The 19,859-nt window shown below is 47.2% G+C and overlaps 1 protein-coding gene across 4 annotated transcripts in view; it reads right to left on the reverse strand.

Moving 5' to 3' along the window:
- GATAD2A (GATA zinc finger domain containing 2A) overlaps positions 1–19,859 on the reverse strand; it is a 102,116-nt gene that overhangs the window by 61,768 nt on the left and 20,489 nt on the right. For all 4 annotated transcript variants that reach the window (XM_047776440.1, XM_047776437.1, XM_047776438.1 and 1 more), the window contains exon 2: positions 1,243–1,331. In XM_047776440.1, the coding sequence (XP_047632396.1) occupies positions 1,243–1,257 (15 nt within the window). In that variant the 5' untranslated portion in view covers positions 1,258–1,331. The remainder of the gene's footprint in view (positions 1–1,242; positions 1,332–19,859) is intronic.

A 19,859-nucleotide genomic window follows, 5' to 3' on the forward strand; every position in this document is an offset into this window, starting at 1 on the left:
GTTGCACAACTCTTGAATATACAAAAACATCACTCAACTGTATACTATAAATGAGTGAATTATATAGTATGCAAATTATCTCAATTAAAAAAATTAATCACTGTTTTGTTAGGAAACATTCTAGAAATATTTTCCTGACACCAGGATCACCTGACCATTTCCATACTTTCTTGCTATATGCAGATAAGAAACCTCATAAACTGACCCTCAACCCTTGTCATATATTTGTACTCAGCCCAGCAGGTGAGTCCAAGCAGCCAGTTCTTAGCCCATGCAGTTGTGACACTGTTAGAAAGGAATACACCCCTTGAAAAGTCACCAGCCAGCTGATCTATAAGAGGCAGCAGCTAACCTACTGAGGAGGCGTCCAAGCTGTCTCTGTGTTCTAAGACATCTCTCAGGCGTACATTTTTTTCCAGGTAGGCAGCCCTGGCCCAAAATATCACTGGCTGGGCCCTGATAGTAAAAGACAAAACCCCACCTGGGTGTTGGGCTCTGCCCTACTAGGTCCCAAAAGCCCTGGACAGTCTCCATCTGAGAACCCTAAGCAGTGGGGGGGATAGTTCAGCTTCTACACAGGCAGAGTAGAATAAAGGCAATCAGATCCAAGCACTGGTGCCAGGGCCCTGCACCAAAGATGGCGGTGAAGGATAAATTCTGGAGTTTCCGTTGTGGCGAAAGGGAAACAAATCCAACCAGTATCCATGAGGATGCGGGTTTGAGCCCTGGCCTTGCTCCAGCACTGCTGTGAGCTCTAGTGTAAGTCACAGACACAGCTCGGATCCTGTGTTGCTGTGGCTGTAGCACAGGCTGGGAGCTACTGCTCCGATTCGACCCCTATGTGGGAGGATGCAGCCCTTTTTAAAAAGTGGAAAAAAAAAAAAAAAAAAGATACATTCTAACCAGCACTGGGAAATCACAAGAACAGCCAGAGGACAAAGGCCACCTAGCCAGGATTATCCTCTGCCCCAGTCATCACAGAGAACAGCTCATTCTACTTGGGCCTGGGCTTTTCAAACGAGTGAGACAGATTCTGAGATGCAAGGGGAGAGCAAGCGGCATTCCTGGAGAGGGTAAGGCGTGGCAACCCTGTGGAGACAGCCCAGCGTGCAATCCCAGGGGGAATTAACCTCCTCCTTCTCTAGAAGCTGACCATCAGCTTCTGAAGTAGGGCTCTGTTTCAAATGTCCAAGGATCTGAATGAGGCCTCTGTTCCACAGATACCAGACTCTAAGAACTCACCTGGCTTCTGGGCATGGGAAGGTGGTCCTACCAGCCGGCCATTGTGGGAGCTATGTCAAAAGGCAACTTCTGTCAATGTACTGGCCAACCTAAAGCAAAAAACAGAGGAAGAAACACTGAGTTTCCAAGGAAAGTTTCTAGAACATACAATATTCAGCAAGCTACAACTGACAGCTGCCTGGGATTTTAATTTTAAATGTCTCCAATCCCTGGATTTACATAGTGGAATTCTAGATTTCAACCAGAGCCCTGCCTCTGTTACCTTCCACAGGAGGGCAAGCTGAGGAAATCATTTTCCACCAGTCTCTGATGTATGACCCAATAAGGTGCTAACCAATAAACACTAACATCCTAGACACTAAAGATCCCATCTTTAGCAACATGGATGGAGACAACAGGTGGTTCACAACCACATGCCAACATTCTGAATACACAGAAAATGGTTCAAGGTTTTGATTATAATAGTAATGACATTAACAGCAAAAACAGAAATACTAGCATTTAATAGATGTTTAGTAGTGAGTTCCACGTACTCTGCTAAAATTCAGTACCTCTTTGAACCTCCAGGACAATCTAAGGGTAAGTTATACAATTATCCCCATTTTACAGATAGGGGACCTGACATGTCCTGATATTCAGGAATCTGCCCGAGTCACCCAGGTATCCCTCTCCAGATATGACCTCTCCCCTCCCCCAGTGCCCACCCCCTAACACACAAGGAAATCACCCATAATTTCATGTAGTGCAGGGTTTGCCCTAAAGAAGCCAAGGGCATGAGGTGGTTGGGGACAGACAAACTTCACCTCCCACATAGAAGCAGCTTTACCACCACAGGGGAACTGAAGCTTCACCCAGGGATCATCTTCAAAGGGCTTACACTGCCCAGGGAGGAAGTGGCTGCCTGTTACATAGACAGGAAAACCAAGGCTAAAGAATGGTCAGGAACTCTCCCAGGGTCACAGAAAAAGCATGGCCCCACGACTTCCCCTCTTCTGTGACATGAGATGTCTGGGGCTCTGGGCATAGAAGCTGAACCTAGTGAACCTGCCAAATCTCAGACTCCCAGGCAGCTGTCAGTTGTAGCTTGCCGAATATCATCGGTATCACTTCTGTTGTCATTCCTTGCACCCACATGACTTCCAGGAGCTTGCTCTGCTATGAAACCTTTTTTTTTTTTTTTTTTGCTTTTTAGGGCCACACCTGCAGCATATGGAAGTTCCCAGGGAAGGGGTCGAATCAGAGTTGCAGCTGCCAGCCTAGACTACAGTTCACAGCAACACCAGATCCTTAATCCACTGAGCAAGTCCAGGGATTGAGCCCACGTCCTCATGGATACTAGTCAGATTCGTTACCACTGAGCCACGACAGGAACTCACAACAATTCACAGCTCGTGAATGGTGAAGTAAACACAGGGGAACTTGCAAAACAAGCAAATATCAGTGAACTCTATGGAAAGAACCTTGGGTACCAAGGAACACACAGCATCACCCTCAGTAAGACCCAGGGCTGGCTGCAGCCACCACCAGGGCTAGCTCCTAGGGAGAGGGGCTCTTTCTACCACTCATTTTGGTCCCATTCATGCCAGGAAACGCAGCAGGTGCCATTAATCCTCTGGAGCCCGAGGCCTCTCTCTGCCACAGAGGGGTAAGCCTCAAGTGGGCGCCCTGGATTTTCCAAGCACTTGTCTTTGGGATCAAGGTCAATATAAAGAAGTCAGCAATATTTCTACACAGTGAACTTAAAGCACTAAAAAAAAATTGGAGAGTTTCCTGGTGGCACAGTTGGTTAAGGACCTGGCATTGTTACTTAAGCCAGGATCTGGTTGTGGCTTGAGTTGCTACTGTAGGGCAGGTTTGATCCCTAGGCCAGGGAACTTCCACGTGCCAAAGATATCTTACCCCCCCCCCAAAAAAAATGATTAATACTAGTATAAACATGAAATACTTGAGGATAAAAATTTTAATTTTAAAAAATTTGCAAGAACTATAACCTGAAACTACAGCAAGACATTCATTACTAAAAGAAATCAAAGACAATATAAATAAATAGAAACACGACTTTTCCATGGGTCAGAAGGTGTCAATTCTCCAGTAAACTGACCCATAGATTCAAAGCCTCAATTAGAAACTGCTAACATGTTTTACAGAAAAAACAAGCAATTTTTTCATTAATTTCAAAGTTTATATGGAAATGCAAAGCATCTAGAACAGTAAAACACTGAAAAAAAGGAACAAATTTGGAAGACTTAACAAACCTGATTTCAAGAAATATTATAAAATTACAGTAACCAAGAGAGTGTGATATGGATGTAAAGACAGACAAGTGGATAAATGAATAGAATACACCCATACACAGACAGACATGATTTTTGACAAAGACGCAAGTACCCTAATTCCATTCACAAGACATACTGGACAACATTTCTCTGAAGTGTTAACCCTGCAAGGAGGTCATTTTATTTATGTATTTATTTTTGGCTGAAACAACAGCATATGCAAGTTCCTGGGCCAGAGAAGACCAGATCCTTAACCCACTGTGCAAGATCAGGAATCAAACCAGCACTGCCACAGAGACAAAGCGAAACTTTAACCCACTACACCACAGCGGAAACTCCAGGAAGGTCACTTTAATCTGTTATCATAATGCACACAGTGCATTTCGGGGCAGCATACATAGGAAATTTTGTTTTGTGGTTTTTTTTTTTTGGGGGGGGGGTCTTTCTGCCTTTTCTAGCGCCGCTCCTGCAGCATATGGAGGTTCCCAGGCTAGGGGTCGAATCAGAGCTACAGCTGCCGACCTACACCAAGGCACAGCAAAAGCAACACCAGATCTGAGCTGCATCTGTGATCCACACCACAGCTCACAGCAACACCAGATCCTTAACCCACTGAGCAAGGCCAGGGATTAAACCTGCAACCTCATCATTCCTAATCATATTTGTTTCCGCTGCACCACGATGGGAACTCCTTGAGTTGCCCTTCTTGACCAGACTACCTGTCATCCAGTCCATCAGCAAATCCTACTGATTTTGCCCACAAACACATCTGGGGTCCAACCACCTCTCACACCTCCACCAGCCACAACATCCCTCCCTTGTGAGGACAGAGGTCTGCAAACTAGACCCCCTGCTTTCACTTCTCAGCTCAAACCCCTCCAAAGGCCCTGCACTCACTCAGAGTTAAGCTCCATCGTCTCCTGGCCTCAGAGGTGTGCCCACACTCCTCCAGCCATGTTGGCCTCCTAGCCATGCCTAAAACATATCAGGCACCCTTCCACCCTGGGGTCCTTTTATGTTTTCAACAAAATCCCAGATACTCTATCATTTTAACAATTCTTCAATTTGCATCCCAAGTTGAAAATGACCTTTGAAAATGGAAATACCAGGAGTTCCCGCTGGGAATCTGACTAGTATCCTTGAGGACGCGGGTTTGATCCCTGGCCTTGCTCAGTGGAGCAGGGATCCAGGTTGCTGTGAGCTGTGGTGTATGCTGCAGACATGGCTCGGATCCCTGCTCTTCCCCCCAATCCCCCTTGCTGTGGCTGCAGCTTCGATTAATCCCCCAGCCTGGGAACCTCATGCCGAGGGTGTGGCCATAAAAAGCAAAAAAAGCAAAGAAAGAAAGAGAAGAAAAGAAAACATAACTACCCACCAATAATCCCTAAATGTCAACAAATTCCCAGTCCATATTCAGCGCCACATGATTTCTCAAAAACTTCTATAAAAAGCTGTTCTAACGGTAGGTGCTACACCATTTGTGCTAGCTGATCTCTTTGCCTTGATCATTCTCCCCTAGATGGTTGACTCCTCTGTGAACCCCCAAAAACACTGCTCAAATGTCTCCTTTGAAGAGGATCACTCTGCTTACCCTACCCCATTTCTCCCACAGCCTTGGCCCCTCCTCAAAACACAGCTACCCTATCTATGGACTTTCTCACCCAGCAAGAACATAAATGCTGCAAGAAAGAGGTGTCCATCTGCCTGGTACCTGATTTCATTTCAAGCACCTACAACAGTGTCCAACACATACTGGTGCTCAATAAGTATTTACAGAATGAATAAGCAGAGAAGATTTAACACTGAAGGAGAAGGAACCAATCTGAGGAATTCACACAGCAACAGCCCCTTGATACAATTAGTGCAAAATTCATAAAGGAGCAGAGACCACTTAGCACCATCAGAACTGGGAACATTTCTGTAAACTGCAATCGCTTTTCACTGATATATCATTAGGGCTGCTTTGCCATCTACCCTGCATTGGCAGGGTTTAGAGAGCTTTTACTGTTTTTATTTCCAACCCATACATTTAAAACAGTATCAAGTAACCCTTAAGTACACAATTACCAACTCGTAAGAGACTCTTCTGCTCCCTTGATAAATCATTATGGTTTGGCTTTGACCCTGCACCTGGGTACTCTACTCACATGCATACACACACAAAACCCCGAATCTGCAACCCACCCAAACACAACAATTTCCCAATCTGAGGGAGAGCAGTGAGAAGGCAATGACTGGTGATTTACATGAAATCCAGTCACCGCACTCTAGGCAACAGAAGTCCATTGTTGCCATTTCACCCTCTCCAGCTCAGGTAAGTGAGGTCGGCTCCCTTTTAACTTAAGGGGAGGAGGCCCTGGCCAGACACTGGCTGTTGTCTAGGGAGCTCCAGTTCCTCAGAGAGGCTCAAGTTGCAGTGACCGTGGCCAGTGGAAGAACAGCTCTCAGGGACCATAAGCACCCGAAGGGGAAGCAGGGGCTCTCCAAGAGCCCCCAGAGGGCCCCATATCCCTTCCAAGATCTGGCCCTATGGAAGCAGCACTTCTCTAGTCTCCTCCTACCATTATCTGCACTCACCCATCACTTGCGCAATCTCTGAAATTCTTCAATTGTGTCTACACCCAAATATTTATCACCCTAGGTCCAACTCAGTCTTGGAACATGACATTAAGCCATTAAACCAAGGATACCATTCACCTTCTCCCACCCATAAAGCCCACTTTTTCCACACAAAATTAGCACTCCCCATCACCCTAGGCCCTCTATGCCGACAGTCTTAGCAACTGCACTGCTAATTGTCAAGGAGAGAAACTCCCCAGCTGGCCCTATGAGAAAGGGAGAAAAACTAAGGCAGGGCAACAGTGGATTGTATCAAGGAAGCATAGAGGTAACACGGCTCTGACACGTGATGACTGGTTAGAGAGGATTAACCTAGCCCAGGTGTCAGCAAACTACTGCCTGGGCCTCTGCTGAAAGATTATCCTGAGATACAGCCAAGCCCACCAATGGTTACACCACCTTTGGCTGCTTTCACCTTCAGGGCAGAGTTGAGTAGTGGTGACAAAGAAAGGACAGCCTCAAAAGCTGAAAATATGGACTATGTGATCCTTGAAAGCAGGAGGGAACTGTGGCCTGAATGGGTTGTACTGAACATTAAAGGCACAGGGGTGATGCAGGCAGAGCAGCATGCCTGAGACAAGAAGTCAGAGCAGAGGCACAGCAAGAAGGTGCTCTGGTTCCAAGTCAGCCCCAGAGGACAAAGTACCTACTCTCCCCAAGGCACAGAGCCTCATTAACCCTATATCCCCACAGAGTGAGGATAAGCATGACTAGGCAGACTAGAGAGGCAAAGAACCAGCCCCATGAGGGCCAAGGAGCCAACAGTGAGGCCAGCCGCACAAGCCCATCCCTGGCAACCAGAGCTGGCCAGTCTCCACTATCAACCCAAAACATCCACTGGGGTACATGACCTCCAGACCCCAATCTGCCCTTGCCTGTCCTCCCTCAGCCACAGTAACCATGGCCTCACTAGGTGACCATGGCCTCCCCACACCATGTCAATGCAGCTGTTCCCAAAGCTCCTTAAAACCTTCCATTGCTTCCCCACACGTCATCACAGTCATTAAGGCACTACCTGTTTAGACCCAGGTGACCGTATGAAGTCATGTGGCACTCACATATGTATGTAGACACATACCATGCTCCAACCACACTGGCCTTGTCTCAAGTCATCATACCCACCGTATCTGTCTTCCTCCACTGGGGCTTTGTGCATGCTGTGCTCACTGCCAGGAAGAGTGCTTCCTTCCCCACACTCATCTTTTAAACTCAAAATATCAGTTACTCAGGCCCCTCTCTCCTCCCATCCCCAAGACTACAGCCCCATCACTTGGCTTGGCTGAGCGTAACATCTAACATCAAGCATCCCACTAGATTTTCTCCCCCAAACACTATAATCCACAAGAGGAAGGGCTCTTGCTCATCTCCTTATCCAAGGCCCAGTGAAGCATGGAGAAGAAATGGCAGAATAGTGTTGTCCTCTGCAAGTTATAAACACCCAACCACTATGTTTTCACCACCAACTTGGTGCAAATACGTAACAATAGAAATATAACATCAGGAAGACGAAACATGGAGATAGCCAAGGCCACAGCATCACCACCACCCCTGGGAGGCCCAGAGCTTCCCAGTGGAGGAGCTCTCCCCAACTCCCTCACGTGGCTGTTTGGAGAAAGCCATTTGGAGATTGTCGCAGGCCTCAATGGCCTTGTGTGGAAGGGCCTCCCTTGTCACCTCAGAGAAGTGTGAGCTACCCCAGCACCCAACCCATTCACCCACACTCTGCACTCCCCTCTTCCTTTCCTATTGCCAGGATTCCATATCCTTCCCTTAAAAAAAAAAAAGTCCTTCCAACAGACCCCCTCCCTCTCAAAGACTTGACTCCACCACTCCCCTCCTATCCCCTGAGCATTGTAGGCATCCCTCCCATTCACATCATCAGACCATCCTGATGATGATGAGTCCTCTTGATGAATCATGCCCAACCCACTGCTCAGCCACAACCCTCCTGACTGATGAAATCTGTCCATCCTCAGGCCAAATCCAACTGTGAGCCCCTGGGAGCCCACCTAGCACCCCAGACCTCAAGATCATCCTGAGGACCAAGTGACAGGCCGTGGCTCCAGGCAGGCTCTCAAACAGGAGCAACTAGTTCTTACTTTGACTACTATAATTAATGTTGTTCCCCAAAATATTTTGACTCTTTATAATATTTTGAGGTTCCTTTCAGTGTTTCAGTGCTCCCCAGCAGCTGCCCAGGCAGCCCACTAGTCAGTTCAAAACTTCAGATAAACCGCCATATTTAAAAAGCCCAAGAACTGGAGTTCCTGTCGTGGCACAGTGGTTAACGAATCCGACTAGGAACCATGAGGTTGCGGGTTCGGTCCCTGCCCTTGCTCAGTGGGTTAACGATCCGGCGTTGCCATGAGCTGTGGTGTAGGTTGCAGACGCGGCTCGGACCCTGCGTTGCTGTGGCTCTGGCGTAGGCCGGTGCCTACAGCTCCAATTTGCCCCCTAGCCTGGGAACCTCCATATGCCGCAGGAGCGGCCCTAGAAAAGGCAAAAAGATAAAAATAAATAAATAAATAAAATAAAATAAAATAAAAAGCCCAAGAACCAAATGTTCACATCTAGACAAGTCTGAAGCTTTAGTGTTTGAAGTGTTTAGCATTAGCGCATTATGATATCAAAGAACACCCTCAAGAAAATGCCACAAGAACAAAAGAGGAAATAACTTCTGTGTTAGTAACAAGGACCTACGAACTGGTGTCTCCCCCTCTGTGTATAGACACCAATATGTGCCATACTAAGGGAATTCTCTAACAAAGAGCCACAGGAAAATAAGAAATACCTTCCCTCTCTGTGCAGAGCAGAGCACTGGATCAGATAAGACCTCAAATGTTCATGGACAATGCTCCATGAGAGGAAGTACACCCAGACGCCACCCCTCTGGGGACCAAAGAACACCCACGGAACCATGCTGACAAGATGATGTTACAATGAGCCTTCTAGAACCACACATCTTTTTCTTTTCTTTTTTTAATCCCCTAGTATCTGGCATAAGGTAGGCCATCAAAACACGAATGCCTTTGTACTTTCTCCCTAAGCAAACTCTTTAAGGATGAAATGTTTGCTCTCATAAGGATGCAAGATATTTCTGAATTTAGAAAAGTCTTTTTTGGAGTTCCGTCATGGCTCAGTGGTTAATGAATCCAACTACGAACCATGAGGTTGGGGTTCGATCCCTGGCCTCACTCAGTGGGTTAAGGATCCAGCGGTGCTGTGAACTGTGATGTAGGTTGCAGAGGTGGCTGGGATCCTGCCTTGTTGTGGCTGTGGTATAGGCTAGCAACTGCAGCTCCAATTCAACCCCTAGCCTGGGAACTTTCATATGTCGCACATGCGTTCCTAAAAAGCAAAACAAAAAAAAACAAAATTTACTGTCTTAGTCACTTTTAAGTGTACAGTTCAGTGTATTAAGTACATTCATACTGCAAACAGCTATCACCACCATCCACCTCCAGAACTTTTTCACCTTGCAAAACTGAAACTGTCCCCATTAAACACTAACTACTCATTTTCCCCTCCCTCCCACCCCTAAGCAACCACCATCCCACTTTCTGTTTCTATGAATTTGACTACTCTAGGTGCCTCATGTAAGTAAAATCACACAGGAGTTCCCTTCATAGCTCAGCAGTTAACGAACCCGACTGGGATCCATGAGGATGCAGGTTCGATCCCTGGCCTCACTCAATGAGTTAAGGATCCGGCATTGCCATGAGCTCTGGTATAGGCCACAGATAAGGCTCGGATCCCGAGTTGCTGTGGCACAGGCCAGAACTGTAGCTCCAATTGGACCCCTAGCCTGGGAACTTCCGTGTGCCACAGGTGCAGCCATAAAAAGCAAAAAAAAAAGGGTAGAATCATACAGTGTTTGCCCTTTTCTGTCTGGCTTATTTCACTCAGCACAATGTCTCTTTAAGGTAGGATGACAATCATTTTAACCTTTTGGGACCTAAATGTGTACAGAACAAAAAGCTCATGGGCCCAGTATACCCACAACCAAACTATATGGCTCTAGAAACCTGTTTCCTAGAGCAATCAGGTTCCTGACATGCTCCACTATCAAACAGTCCTTCCTCTACTCCCCAAATAAACTGCACAAAAAGGTACTGGAAAGACTTAGAATAATGAGATGAAAGCAGCACCAAGTATGTTACACTTCAGAAGGACTTCAAGTATAGCAAGCCTCACCCCAGCTCTTACCTCCCAAAGCACTCTCTCTCCTCAGGACATACCTATTGCAGCCTCATCTGACAGCCATGAACCAAAGGAGTAAAGAAATGCCTTTCAGATGAATGACAAAGATGATTAACTCGTCTTGGGCACAATCTTCTCCTGTAAGTGGGAGCCACAGATATCATAACACAACTCAAACCTATTCCTTTAGGAACCCTAGATAGACTCAGGAACACTTACAACAGGCCCACGAGGGGTGTGAGCCCTTAGTTCTAGACACGTCAAACTCAAGAAAGGGAGACATGGACAGCTAACTCAAATAGTGCACAACCAATCAATGTCACTCAAGAAGGAAATACTGCACACTCCTTCCAAGGTCTGAGCACAAAACCCACCTGTCTTGTGAGGGAGAGTCGGGCCCAAGGAAGTCTTGACAGTGGCCAAGTCCCACGGATGCTGTGTGGAAAACCAGTAACACCAAGTGACTGCACTCGGGGAACTCAACTCGGACAGAGGAAGGCATTTCATTGTCAACCACTTCAGATAGAAATGCCCTGAGCACCCCAATTATCACTGTGGTTAACTCCTCCAGAATAAGAAAAGGGGCAAAAATAATTTCCTGGGATCCCCCACCTAGTTTGGTTTGGGCAAACAGGGTAGTCTCCTTTCCAAACAGACATGTCTCTATGTGACCTGTGACTGCAGACTAGGCAGTGTCATCCTGTGGCAACTAATAAAGGAGGCTGAGGGGGGCAGCTGAATCTCTAGGACCAACTGAAATAGAAAAACTTTAGAGTGAGGATCACAAAAAGCCCCGAATACAGATCTCCATCATTTCAGGTAGCCTAACCAGGAGGCTATCACAGCAATGGCCTCAATCCCAAGAGGCAAAATCCAGGCAGCCCCCAGTCACACAGCATCTCAACCACCTGTATCAGCTGTATCAGCATTAATTTTCACGTCAAAAAATAAAACTTTCAGAAATTCCTATCGTGGTGCAGTGGAAATGAATCCAACTAGTATCCATAAGGATTCAGGTTCAATCACTGCCCTTGATAAGTGGCTTAGGGGTCTGGCATTGCCATGAGCTGTGGTGCAGGTTGCAGATGTGGCTCGATCCTGTGTTACTGTGGCTGTGGTGCAGGCTGGCAGCTGCAGCTCCAATTCTGCTGCTAGCCTGGGAACTTCCATAAGCCTCGGGTGTAGCCCTAAAAAAGCAAAGAAAAGAAAGAAAGAAAAAGAAGGAAAACCTCCAGTCATTCTATTCTTATGGCAAGTTTTCTTGAGTTTGGTTTGGTTTTATTTTGTTTTGTTTTTTGGCTGCCCCACGACCTATGGAGTTCCTGTGCCAGGGATCAGATCCAAGCCGCAGTTGTGACCTACATCACAGCTGCAGCAACATCAGATCTTTGAACCCACTGTGCCAGGCCAGGGACTGAGCTGCATCCTGGCACTGAAGAGATGTCACCAATCCTGCTGCACCATGGCAGGAACTCCTCTGGAGTCGTCCCCCCCCCCCCCCCCCCCCGCTTTTTCTTTTTTTGAGGGCCACACCCGCAGCATATGGAGGTTCCCAGGCTAGGGGTCGAATCAGAGCTGTAGCCACTGGCCTACACCACAGCCACAGCAATGCCAGATCCAAGACACTTCTCCAACCTACACCACAGCTCACGGCAACACCAGATCCTTAACCCACCGAGTGAGGCCAGGGATCAAACCTGCATCCTCCTCATAGATGCCAGTCAGATTCATTTCCACTGAGCCACGATGGGAACTGCAAATTTGTTTTTAAAGAAGCAACACCTTGGAGTTCCTGTCATGGCACAGCACAAACAAATCTGACTAGGAACCATAAGTTTCCTAAAAAAAAAAAAAAAAAAAAAAAGAAGCAACACCTTAGTTATCACACAGGTATAATCTTATAATCTCCTGGAAAAGCAAGAATCTTTCACCAATGTACAGGGTGTCCTCTGCTGCCTATGAAGGGTCCAGGGTGGCCATGGGCCTGTGTGTGCTGAGAAAGTAGAAGTGAAGCACCAGCTGAGCACCTTCTCCAAGTCCCCAACTCTGTGAGGACACTGGCACCAACCCTGATCTGCATATTCATGGACGTGGCAGAGACCAGCAAATTACCATAAGTCTTTCTGAGCACCAACATGAAGGCCATAGGCTGAGCCTAGAGGTTACGTCCTCACTAACCATCTTTAAACAGCTGGTCCCAGTGAATAAGCAGCTAAGTTCAGCACAATCTGGTAACTAGGACAGATGCTTCCCACAAGTTTAAGAACCAGTATTGTACTTTCTGGAACTGGAATAGAAAAGGGCGGACTTGTTCAAGATCACGAAGGGAGGAGTGTTACAGGCTGGTCCCACTGTATACAAATGAATACCTACCTGAGGGAAGAAACTTCGTGGTCCTGTCCTACTCAGAGTAGTTCACATAGCTTATCCTTGTAAGGTCCAAATAAGACTATTTTCGTCAGTCAGCAGCAAGCAGGATGGCAGAATTATCACCAAAGAAATGCAAACTGGGCACACCATACTGTCTGGAAGAGGACCTCCCTCCAGTTTTCACCTCTAAAGCCCATTCTCCTACTCCCCTAGCCCCTCACCCCTGACCAGAAGGGCCCCTGTGGCACTTGGGCACTTCCTGGGAGAAAGGCTACTGCTGAGGAAAGTACCCACCAGCTGTCTAACTGCAGCCTCAGGTGGCCTCTACCACCTGGATCCTCATGAAGGGTCCCATCATCCAGGCTGGCAACAAGAGACTGGGAATAAATGATTGAGGTCTATGTAAGGTAGTAGTTTCCAGGACACCAGGAAGCAAGGTCAAACCTTCAAGATACCTCCTTGTTGAGTTTGGGACAGAACGGAGGCCTTGGAAGAATTCTGGAAATCCAGTCTGATGGTGGGGGTCTTAAAAATACAAAACCACCTCCAACCACGTGACACCAAAGCTTCCTAAAAAGCAGAATTCAGTTCCTCTGACCATTTGTCAGGGGCCAGGTCAAACAGTAAAAATCATCTAGTAACTTCTAAGATGTGGCTGGAGTCATCCAACAACCATGTCACAGCACTGATGGCCCTGACTGAGGCCACGTATTCAGCCCAGGAGCCCCAAGGCCTCATCATGGCAAGGTCCAGGCCAACAAGGTAGTTCCCAGCCCAGGCTGCTTCATCACAGCCACAAACTCTGATGTTGTATTTTAACAATCACAAAAATTGCATGACTGATTAAAATCCTGCGAAGTTCAAAGGAAGAAACCACAACAACGGCAATATCTATCAGTAAATCACGGCTTGCACTACACAAGCCAATTAAAAACAAATTGAGAAATAACGTGAAAAGACACCACATCTCCTGACAATGTACCCAACAAAAAAAGCACTATCAGAGGACATCAGGAACAGAGGGGCTCCATAGAAAGGGTGTTTCAGGGAACTATCAAACTCTCCTCATCACTTCCAGCCCTTATAGAGTAAACTGAGCCCAAGATGGAAGATGTAGAGCTTCCCCAAGGTCTCAGAGGCGGCAGGGAAGAGGGGAGGGTGGACTACGTGGCGCTTCTCTAGGCCATCAGAGCTTCCCAGCACCCTGAATGGACATTTCCCATCACTTTATCCTCTTGCTGGCTGGGAAGAGTTCTGCTCAACTCAGCCAAAGAGCCAGTATCAAGGGAGCAAGCAGGAAGGAAACTGTGCTGGGGGTCAGACACCTGGAGAAGCCTACTCCAAGAGGAGAGAGGCAGCAAAGGCCAAACCCCCAGCCCCCATCAAGGCTTTAAAAGAGTGAAAGGCCTGCCTCCTGGGATCCAACAGCAAGGAGACCAGAATTTTGAAATATGCTTGGCTTCTGCTACCTTGAGTCAGAATTTTCCTTGCTGGTAAGAGATTTCAGTACTACAACTGATGTGCTATTAAGTACAATGCAAATGTCATGTGAATCTCAGTCTTAAAATAAGAAGATACAAAGAAACCTGCAAGGACCAGTCTTGGACTGTGCCCTCAGTGGAACGTTGCCTTCGTGAGACTCACTCCAGAGTAAGCCAGGAACCTCACAAAATACAAGACTCTGACATACGAAGCCCATATCCAACTTGGACTGAAATGTCTTTCCTCTTTATAAAAACACTAGAGTTCCTGCCTGTGTCAGGCTACACTCCAGCTGGAGGGGCCCTCGCACACACACACACCAGTACATATAGAGCCATCACACACATGTACAAGCAAATGCATGTGTGCACACAGAACCAATATATATATATAGACCACCACACGGCACACTTTTCCTCCAGACAAAGGTACACTTCTAAGCTGTCAGTTATTAAGAACACAGACCACATTCCAGAGAAACACTGTCCTAAGTGGGGTTCAGGTTCCCAAGCAGCCCAAAAAGTCCACCTTACTCCAATGTCCTCAAAGAACAGTCCTGCCAATACAACTCAACCCAAGCAAGACATCCCCTGGGAAGTCACCTCAAGTCACAGACCACCAGCCCTCTCTGAAAGGGGGCTGCAAGGCCAGCAAGATCAAAAGGGACAAGGAGAAGGAGAGGAGGGGCAGTGCCACAGGGGCAAGGGGGAGAGGGGTTGTTGTGTAAACCCTCATTCCATACGGCAAATTCAAAGACTGCCAGCTTTGCAGAGGACCTTTCAGCCTCCTCCTAGGCCCACCCCACTGTCGTGCTCTGTCACTTGCCACCTCACACAGACCCAGGTCCACCTAACCATCCAACACAAAGATCCAGCCTGAGACCCAGGTCCTGCAGGTTGGTTCCCAACACCTCAATGACACTGCTGTTAGAGTGGGGGGCTCCGCTGTCCTCCATGATCCAGAACTCCTCATCAGTGCTCATCAGGCTTTGGTGGCACAAAAGAGGGAGGGTCTGACTCTTCATTGAGAAAACTACCACTGGGCACAGAGATTCAAACCACTGCAGAAAAGCCCAGACAACAATGTCAGGAACAGAGAAAAGTGATTCTCTTGAAGTGATTCTTTTTAAGTAAGTGATTAACACGCTGACAAGAGATTTTGTTACTAAATGAGGAAAAAGAAAAGTGTAACAGTGGCTAACAATTATTGAATTCTTTATTTGGTGTGAATTCTTTACATGCCTGATTTCATTTAATCCTCATAACCACAGAATGAGGTACTACCAATGCTACTCACAGCTCACACGAGGGACTGACTGTCACTGATGCCCATACTTGACAGGTGAGAAAACGGAGGCTGAGAGAAGTCAAGGTGATAGGCCAGGGTCTCAAGATTAAAGAAGTTAAATAGGGATCCAGGCACAGGTCAGCCATCTCCCAGACCCAGGCTCAAATCTGAACCGCCTCAGAACAGTCTGACTCTAAAACCATCCTAAGGCTGTATCCTTCCTAAAGCTCTGGGAAATTTTCCTAAAGCAATGAGCAACACACCTTCAATTCCTCTTGCAAGAGCACACTGACTTAACCTTTTACTGAATTGCTGGAAACCTCCTGGAAGACTGAGCCTTGTTGTGCAAACCCTTATTCCACACAGCAAATTCAAAGACTCGAGTGCATCTTCATCTTCCGTAAAAGGCACTAAAACCCTCAGAGATTGACAATACATATTCTGAGCCACTACCTGCCAGGGTACAAGCCAAGGAAAGGAGCTTAAAGGATCTGATCAACACCGCAGCCTGAGTCATAAACTAGGACTTTTTCATCTTCACGGTGTGAGATGTACGTGCAAGTCAACCATACTCTTAGCACATCTCAGAGCAAACCAGGGATTCTCGGCATAGAGCACGTGTGCAGAATTATCTTCTTTCCTTCCATCAGAACAAGACAGCACTCACATGTGAGGCAAGGAACAGAACAGACACAGACCAGTGAGAAGACAGGTTCCCTGGCCACTGACACAGCAATGAGAGCAAGGACAGCAGAAGACACATGGCCCAGGGGACATGGAGCTTGGAGGACAGCCCAGGTCCTGCAGGGAGGGCTTCCTAAGGTGTGATAGCCAAGGAACATGCTGGGCACCCTAGCTCTGCACATGAGGCACCAGGCTGCTGCCCTCGTCTAACTTACCAGATTCCTCATTCCTACCCTCGACTTCAAAAATCAGGACCCTGATGTTATCTTGGTCATCACCAGGCAGAAGCCACTCTCGGATGCAAGCCATTTTTTTCCAAATGCCAAATCCCCAAGGCCTCTCTCCTTTCTGAGTCCAAAACCCTCCCTACTCTCAAAACCAGTGATGTCATTCGGCAGGACACCCACCCGTCTTCTCCCCTGAACTCTGCCAGAAAAGTCAGCATTTGAAAACATTTCAGTAATGTATGAAACCGGGAAACTTTCTCAAACTAGGAAGCAGCAGCTGTTGGAATAATTCATGTGGATTTTTCAGAGAATCTTCTTAATCACTCTAGATCTGTCTGGATGTGTCCAAAACCTCAAGCTGGAAAATTCTCAGAATCCAGAAAATGCTGATTACCAACCAGCACCCCAGGACACAGGAATCACATCAAGCCTCTTCCTGGTCCCTCTAACTGCTACAAAGCTCCTTCTCAGGCTGTTAAGGGTTGTATCCCTCTAATTTCCATCCATCCGTTATTGCTTCATTCTTGGGAACAGAGTAGAACAAATTTGTATATATGAAACAGTCCCTCAGATACTCTAATCTTTCATCTGCTATTTATCACACTTTCATCTAACACAAAGCACTATTAGTTTGGGGAGGACGAGACATAAGGACAAATCAAGTTCTTCACTCAGCCCCCAGAGCCACCTGAGAGGTGGCAGGGTCAAAGACACACCCCTCCAGTTCATGAGGGTCCTGGATCCTGATGGTTACACAGGATTGCTAGACTTCAACCCACTGTGTTCTCCAAGTGAAGCAAAGATCAGCCATCCAGAGCCACAGGCTGGGCTGTCTCACTAATGCTCACCTTCTCCCAGTCAGTAGACACAATCTCGGACCATCCTCTTCAGGACCCAGCTCACCTCACCTTTGCTCCAACTCAGCACCCTTAAAACTGAAGACCCACTACCTCAGGGCCTGTGTCATGTCTGCCTCTTATCAACAGCCCTTTTACCTCACTGACTTCCCTGACCGTGTCAAGTATACATGTTCCTCCTCACAAACCTCAGGGCTCTCTACGCTTTTAGGATCAAGTGTAAACAGCCTTCCATCTAAGATCATCAATAATAACACCTTTTTTTTTTTTTCTCCCCTGCACCTGCAGCACATGAGAGTTCCTGGGCCAGGGATGGAATCTGAGCCACAACGCTGATCTATGCCACAGCTGCAGCAAGTCCGGATCCTTAACCCACTGAGCTGGGCCAGCAGTGACCAGAAACACTGCAGAGACAACGCTGGATCCTTAACCTGCTGCACCACAGCAGGAACTTCAACAATAACCATTTTTCAACTTTCTTCTCCACTAAGATTTTCCATAAACCCTGAAGTCCAAGAGGGTGATCTGCCAACTCCAACCCTTCCTGATACTCCAGTGCAGGGAACACTCCTTGTGAACAGTCTAGTCCAGCACAATGAACCTTCTCCACAATAGCTGTAGGACCCTGGGACCAAGGAAACCATCTCTTCTCAGAATAGTGTGTATGGAGGGCACAGATCAGACACCTCATCTTTCTCACATCATGGCACATAACAAAAATTGTATTTGTATAATGCACTTCAGTACAATGTGGGCTACTCACAACCTGAGGAGCCGACCTGGAGCTGGAACAATGTGGCCAAAAGTACATCTCTGGCACCCATCTCAGCCAGCTGGCTCTGCTTACAGACTCCTACAACCAGCATCTCCAGCTCTGGTCATTTCACTGTGTGGTGATGAGCAGCCGGTGCTGCCATTTCACTCCATGATACACCTATCAGAGTAGTTTAAGCTCTTAAATATCAATGGGTTAACTTTTTTTTTGGGGGGGGGAGGGCATGCCCAGGGCATGCAGAAGTTTCAGGGCCAGGGATCAAACTCAAGCCACAGCAGTGACAACACCAAATCCTTACCTACTATGCTACCAAGTAACTCCTAATAGGTTAACTTTTTAAAAAACCTTTTTTTTTTTGTCTTTTTAGGGCTGCACCCACAGCACATGGAAGTTCCCAGGCTAAGGGTTGAATTGGGACTGTAGCTGCCAGCCTAGACCACAGGCACAGCAGTGAAGGATCCAGACCGTGTTTGAGATCTACACCACAGCTCATGACAATGCTGGAAGCTTAACCCACTGAGCAAGGCCAGGGGTTGAACCAACGTCCTCATGGATACTAGTCAGGTTGGTTACAGCTGAGCCATGACAGGAATTCCTAAGATAACTTTTTTTTTTTTTAGGGCCGCAGGTGCAGCATATGGAAGTTCCAGCTAGGGGTGAATCAGAGCTACAGCTGCCGGCCTACTCCACAGCCACAGCAACTTGGGATCCAAGCCAGGTTTGTGACCTATACCACAGCTCGGAGCAACACCAGATCCTTAACCCACTGAGCGGAGCCATAGATTAAACCCTCATCTTCATGGATACGAGTCAGGTTCTTAACCCATTAAGCCACAACGGGAGCTCCTCAAACAACTTTTTAAAAAATAGCCAGCTCTGGAGTTCCCATCGTGGCTCAGTGGTTAATGAACCTGACTAAGATCCATAAGGACGTGGGTTCGATCCCTGGCCTCACTCAGTGGGTTAAGGATGCAGCGTTGCCATGAGCTGTGGTGTAGGTCGAAGATGCGGCTCTGATCTGGTGTTGCTGTGGCTTTGGCGTAGGCGGGTAGCTATAGCTCTGAGTCGACCCCTAGCCTGGGAACCTCCACATGCCACGGGTGTGGCCCTAAAAAATAAAAATAAAAAATAGCCAACTCTGCCTTATAGACTTAGAAGACGGGTAAAACTATCAAAATGCCCCTAATTTTTCTAAGCGATTTAGTTTCCTTCTCCCTTATGCAATCAACCAAGGCAATAAAGTAGGCATGCTCCTACCATCTTAAACTTTACAGGTGAATGCATGTCTCTCATCTGCTCATCCAATGCTGAGCACCTTCCCCAGATGGCAACCAGTCCACTTTTGCTGCCTTTTTCAGCAGGGCCACCTGATCTTATCTCTGGAAAGTAAGAAGAATCCTTTACATCCTCCCTGAGGAGGGTGAGTGGGCACCTGAAGGCACCAGTAGCAGGCAAGGCCAACCGTCCAATCCTGAGCCAAGACCCTAACTCAACAAAAGCCTCCTGGAACCCCTTGCCACTCCCCCAACCCCAACCTTTTCTCTTCCAGAAACATGTTCAATCCTCTAACTACTTCTTCTGTGACATGGTTTAAAGACCACTTGAGCAAGTAGAACGGACTTCCCTGCATATAAAGGATATGCAAGAAATAACCTCTCCCAAAGTGTTTCAGCTGATCTAGACTCACCCTCACCTGTTAAAGCCTTTCCCTCTTGCCCGAGACTAGCACAGCTGACCACCAATCAATGCCTGGTACAGGATCTGACGTCTAGCCCATTTCACCTTAATTTACATGGGTTGCTCTTCTGAATCTTGAACTGGTCACCCAAAATGGTCCACT

The sequence above is a fragment of the Phacochoerus africanus genome, chromosome 4 (assembly GCF_016906955.1).
Source record: "Phacochoerus africanus isolate WHEZ1 chromosome 4, ROS_Pafr_v1, whole genome shotgun sequence".
Classification (NCBI taxonomy): domain Eukaryota; kingdom Metazoa; phylum Chordata; class Mammalia; order Artiodactyla; family Suidae; genus Phacochoerus; species Phacochoerus africanus.